We start from the raw sequence: 6,397 nt of genomic DNA on the forward strand, positions 1-6,397 counted from the left end.
GGTTTAAATAGAGTAGTGGATGAGTGGAACAAGTTTCCAAATATCATGATTATTTCGAATATGCTGGATAGCTTCAAACATAGGTTGGATGGATATATGGGCAATAGGGGTTGGGTGTAAATGGGACTGCCCAGTATGGGCCAATAGGCCCGCTGCAGTTTCCTCCATTCTTATGTTTTTATGTTCTTAAAATTGCTTAGGAGGGAAAACTATATCTCTCTTCTAGCTGGGTCAAGGTACACCTGGTTGTACGGTGACCTGACCTAAATGGGCAAGATTATCTCTGTCGCTCTTCCCTCCTATAAAGCAGCTGGGAGAGAAGCTTGCCCTGGGTGCAGGATGAGTGGAGTGAAAGGTTGAGCTCTGGGAGACAAATCCCCATGGTGCTAGTGAGTACTGTATGCCCACCGAGTATCGGTGCTGATTCTTCTCATAGGTACCTTTATCTCTCTTCAGAGGAGAATGACAGAATTCAGAGGAGAATGACAAGACTAATCCCGGGCATTAGGAAGTTCGAGTACAGACACAGGTTAAAGCATCTTAATTTGCACTCCCTAGAGACACGTAGGGTGAGGGGCGATATGATAGAAGTGTATAAATGGAAGGCAGGGCTAAACAAAGGGGACATAACAAAGGTACTCAAACTATCCAACCAGGAGCGAACTCGCAACAATGGTTATAAATTAAACAAATTTAGATTTAGGCGCGAAATAGGTAAACATTGGTTTGGAAATAGAGTAGTGGATGAATGGAACAAGTTACCAAACATCATTATTGACTCGAATACGATGGATAGCTTCAAACATAGGTTGGATGGATATATGAGCAATAGGGGTTGGGTGTAAATGGGTGTGCCCAGTATGGGCCAATAGGCCCGCTGCAGTTTCCTCCATTCTTATGTTATGTTCTTATGGGTGTATGTGGTTTGTCTAACCAAGTCCTGGTGTGAGGTCGACGACCCTGATGGTTGATCTTACACTCTGGACGTGGGAGTGCTATTTGAAGGATTGTTTGGTGCTATGCATGTAGTACACCTTGACGGTAATGGTGAATTCTGGGCCAGTGTTGTTGAGCACGATTACGGGTATGGTGGAGAAAAGCACACATGAATCATGAACCCAAAAGTAAAGTAATAAAAATAAGCAGATGAGTCGCCCCCTGACGAGTCATGAGTGATTTTCTCGGTTCACACATAATTTTGGGTTTCATGTATGTGCATGCTGGATTGGGTTCTGATGATATCAGAATATTATGACTGACCCATGCTATTGTGCAGGTTATTAGTTGCAGTCTTTGGTCTTTGTGTAGTATAGTAATTTAAGAACTAATATTTTTATAGTGGTAAATATTATTTTGTGGGGTTTTCCAGACCACTATGCTATGTTATGGATATTTGTGCTGAAGAGCTGCTGAGTTAAGGATCCTTCGGGTTGTGTTCTAATGGGAGTGTCAGTGGGCTTAAAGTCAGGGAAGCGTAAACTTTGACCTCAGCAACTTCTGAGCTCAGATCACATTGGGACCAGGTTCATATTTTTCTATGCTGGTGATAGGCGTGTCTAACAGTGAAAGATATGTTAAAGGATAAATCCAAATGAATTATTGTGCCATTAATAGTGGTGTCTGGCGATGTAAGATATGTTGAGGGATTGATCCATATGAATTGTTGTCTCTTGTGCAATTAATATTTTTTTAGTACTGTAGGGGTGGTGCTGTTGAGTAATACAAGTGTCATATCATTACCAGTGATTCTCTTTAACCCCAGTCTCAGGAACACCAGTCCAGGTCACGGTAAATACTATATTAATTTTGTTTGTGCTGAATTGGTAATCTGGTGGGCCCTTCCACTGCATTACTATCCATTAAATAAACCCCATTAGGAATTCCGATCGGTTATATATATATATATATATATATATATATATATATATATATATATATATATATATATATATATATATATATATATATATATATACGCAAATACATCACTGTAGATTATTGCATGATGCATGTGTTACGAGTGTCGGAAATAAGAACCAATGAATAAATTTCTGGTCGACATACTTGGGGCACTGGGGGCCCGGACAAAAGCCCCCCTAGTACAAAAGCCCCTCAGTAAAAGTGCAAAATAGGACAGAAGCCCCCTGTTTTTATGTTAAAGAGAGGGTCATTAGAAATATTAAAAATATATAGATTTAAATATGAAATTATTACAATTTAAATAATTAGAATATTATAACTCTTTCAATTTTGACATAGAACATTATTAAATAAATAGAAAAGAAAAACCGACATATTTTACCTTCATGTTCATTCTGTATTTACTGAGGTGACCCTAGGGCCCAGTGAGGTCACTGAATGTCAGGGGAGTAATTACCCCAGTAGACAAAACATATGTCATTGCAGATTTAATAAACATTCCTTGTATACTTCTTTATAACTAAAACAGAATTCTCGAAGGTTAGGTTAGGTTAAGTTAGGTTAAGTTAGGTTAGAGAAGTGTTCATAAACTGTAAAAAAATTAAATTATTATTTTAAAAATTCTTATTATTTCTCCTGAGGGACTTTTGTCCTAGGGGGCTTTATTCTTTGGGCTTTTTGTCCTAGGGAGGCTTTTGTCCTAGGGGCTTTTTGTCCTTTGGGGGCTTTTTGTCCTAGGAGGCTTTTGTCTTAAGGGCTTTTGTGCTTGGGGCTTTTGTCCTAGAGGCTTTTGTCTTAAGGGCTTTTTGTACTGGGGCTTTTTGTCCTAGGAGGCTTTTTGTCTTAAGGGGCTTTTGTGCTAGGGGCTTTTGTCCTAGAGGCTTTTGTCCTACACTCATGAACTTCGAATGATTCGTTGCGTAGACACCGAGGCAATTAAAATTTAGATATTATACGTTATACTTGAAATGTAACATTGGTTTCGATGTGTTAGGTAAAACAAAGTAATGTTTATTATATCATCCCGAATACTAATGAACGAGTGAGCGTTCAATGATTGTTTGCGGATTCGCAACGTGAACGTCTTTTTTGTAGACGTCATTTCCGCCCGCCTCTGCTCGCTTGGTTTTGCTTCTCAAAGCCGGGTGGCTTTTAGTATTGGGCTGGCAGCCATAAGATATGAATCTCCTCTACTATTGTATATTTCTAGTGGTATAACGTGTAAACTTTGCTCGACTTTTAAGAACACCAAGTATTATATAGTGATTTATATGTTTGATCAGGTTTAGTTTGTATTTGTTTATTTTTGTACATAACTGATATATTTATTGTTTGCTTGTTAATATATGTAATTAAATGTACATCATGATTTTCAATATACCCCTTAGTAATGAGGTGATGATTTTGGTGGGATCTATTCCTTGGACCTTCGATACAAAGAGAAGTTGAATTTCAATTGCATTATTACAACCTAAGAGGCCAAGATCGTAATCCTTTTAGTGTCCTTGTGGCCTAGCCGATAAGCGTTCCGTAGTCCCACCCAGTAGGTCGAGGGTTCGATTCCTTGCTGGTGAGGTCGTTGATTATATATATATATATATATATATATATATATATATATATATATATATATATATATATATATATATATATATATATATACCTCATAACCACATAGGAACAAAAACATAGTTTTTAAGTTTTTTCGTATCTACATCTTCAGGGTGAGCGAAGTATACTCATCCCTGAAGATGTGAATTTCACGAAAACGCTTGGGAACTTCGTGTTTTCTTGGAGCTCCAAGATTTCGCCTTTTACTTCTCCAATGTTTGTTTTCACTTCATTTCCCAGTGTGACCATTACCCTCAGGCCTCAAACCATCACACAAGCAAATCCCCATCTAAGGCAATATCAGTACACCACCAGCAGCCACAATTAATGATTTCGTGGCATCCCCTCCAGAATAGTGATCCCATGTATGTAATTATTGTACGACATACTGTATATGTATATAAGTAAAATTATTTCAACAGACACACAACAGTGTCACCAGACAGTGAAATTTTACACATTCAGCTTCAAAACAACAGAACATCTGGGCTTACGGTGATGCTGTCCACCGGGTTACTGAAAATCCAGTCCATAGTGAGGCCGTTGATGTCGATAGGTCTCAGTGGTGAAGTCCGCCTGATAGTTACCGTTCCATTTGTTGCTGATAACAACGTTGTCACATTGAGCTTCTGCTCCTGTAATACAACAAAATCAGACTATATAAGGTGAATCAGTTCTGTCCTGCCTCCTCAGATGTTGAAATTTTTCACCATATTAAATAAAAAAATATGGATAAACATCATTCCAACATGATGTGATTCATCTCTTAAGGACGAGTGCACAATTATTTCAATAATCAATAAATATTATCTTTCCCTTTTGTATATAATTACCTATGAAGGAGGGTAAGGGTGAGTGCTCCCAGCAGACAGGTCTTCACCAGGACGCCAGACATGTCTGCAGCAGAAGAGATTGTGGTAACGGAGGAAGATGCCCGACCTCTTATATACCCACCTGATGGTCACACTACATATATCTACAGCATCTTATGGTCCCAATAAAATATATGATGGTGATATCCGTGTGACGCCAGTTAGATGGCACCCGTGTGACGTCAGCTGTGAGGTACCGATATGACGTCAGCTGTGTGGTGCCCGTGTGACCACCAGCTGTGCCTATCTGTTTTTCTTATACAGTAGTTACCATAGCCTGAGACCTTTATCGTTACACATATACACACACCCTCAAACACACAACACAAAAGCACACATACATACTCAAGAAAAAACACACATTATACAACTTAATGATGGAGTATAACACAAGTGGTTAAGGGACTCACTCTCACAGGCACAGCTGATAGTAATAGAGGTATCAGACAGCTGCCTCATACACACACACTAGTCATATTCTATTTACGAACACTTCGTATCATCCAAGTGATGCCTTTCTCAGCACCCTCTAGTGAGTTTATAGTTTTCTGCATGCACCGTCTGATAAGGTGGACTTCTACCAATATCGTGCTTATGGCGCAGTGAACCTCCACTGTTGATTATATGTTGAAGTCCGCGTGCTATATGGACTAATGAGAGATATATATATATATATATATATATATATATATATATATATATATATATATATATATATATATATATATATATATATATATATATATATATATATATATATATATATATATATATATATATATATATATATATATATATATATATATATATATATATATATATATATATTTTAAATCAATGTAGGTGTGTGTGATCCAGGTATATGCTGATAACCACAAGGAAAAGAAACACGAAGTTCCCTGCTGCTTGTGTTATCATCATATATATATATATATATATGCAAGTAAATCACTGTAGGTGCGCGTGATTTGGTATATGCTGATAACCATAAGGAAAGAAGAAAAGAAGTTCCCAAGGCTTGTGGTTATCAGCATATATATATATATATATATATATATAATCAACGACCTCACCAGCGGAATCGAACCCCGACCTACTGGGTGTGACTAGAACGCTTACCGGCTAGCCATGACACTAAAGCAGTTCTAGACTCTGTTATATTTCACACAAAGCCTGTTCATCGAGCTGATGGCGCGAACCTCAATGGAAACTGCTCAGCTCTTATGTGGTGTCAGTAGCATTTTACCGAATCCAGCTGGTATGAAACAGAGGCTATATATACTGATTCGTAAAATGCTACTGACACCATATAAGAGGCAAGTAAATCACTGTATATATTATCACTTTCTAGTCTGTATCAATTTGAAGATGTGAATTACACGGCGTGGGAACTTGTGTTTTTTTCTTTCCTTGTGTTATCAGTATATATATATATATATATATATATATATATATATATATATATATTGTAGCGTCGTCTCTTAATTTACTTAAATATCCAGGTTCTAGGCGTAACTGCAAAAATCAAACAAAAAAGTAAAGTAAATTCAGAGAATAAAAAATAAACAAAAGTAAACTTCAATTAATTGATTAAATATTAACACACAATAAAGAGCCCCAGAGGCTGTCATATCACAAACATCTACCATCGAACTTTTAAGACACAAGTGATGAAAAACATCGAAACAATCAAAAGCAATAAAATAATATAGCATTGGATTACGTTAACACTGCATAAACATATAAACTATCACTGAAATTAACTAACGTGAAACAACACTGAATTACTTCAATACAACCAAGCAAATACTGATGGACAAAACAGATATACGTACTGTAGATATACCACATTGTATGCGACAGGAACAAATACAACAATTAAATATAAGTAATAAGGCATCAAAGATGACTGTATGAATAAGAGGACTGAACTGACCCAAGTCATTGGTGTCCTATATATATAACAATTCCTCATTAATGCTAACTCGCTTGTG

General features: G+C 37.0%; 1 protein-coding gene across 1 annotated transcript in view; it reads right to left on the reverse strand.

The window, feature by feature from the left end:
• Nucleotides 1–4,176, reverse strand: part of LOC121864737 (endoglucanase E-4-like) — a 34,917-nt gene extending 30,741 nt beyond the window's left edge. Inside the window, exon 1 of the mRNA XM_042363896.1 lies at nucleotides 4,026–4,176. Within this exon, the coding sequence (XP_042219830.1) occupies nucleotides 4,026–4,064 (39 nt within the window). The 5' untranslated portion in view covers nucleotides 4,065–4,176. The remainder of the gene's footprint in view (nucleotides 1–4,025) is intronic.
• Between the last annotated feature and the right edge of the window lie 2,221 nt (nucleotides 4,177–6,397).

This window comes from Homarus americanus, unplaced genomic scaffold, assembly GCF_018991925.1.
Source record: "Homarus americanus isolate GMGI-L3 unplaced genomic scaffold, GMGI_Hamer_2.0 scaffold59578, whole genome shotgun sequence".
Lineage (NCBI taxonomy): Eukaryota > Metazoa > Arthropoda > Malacostraca > Decapoda > Nephropidae > Homarus > Homarus americanus.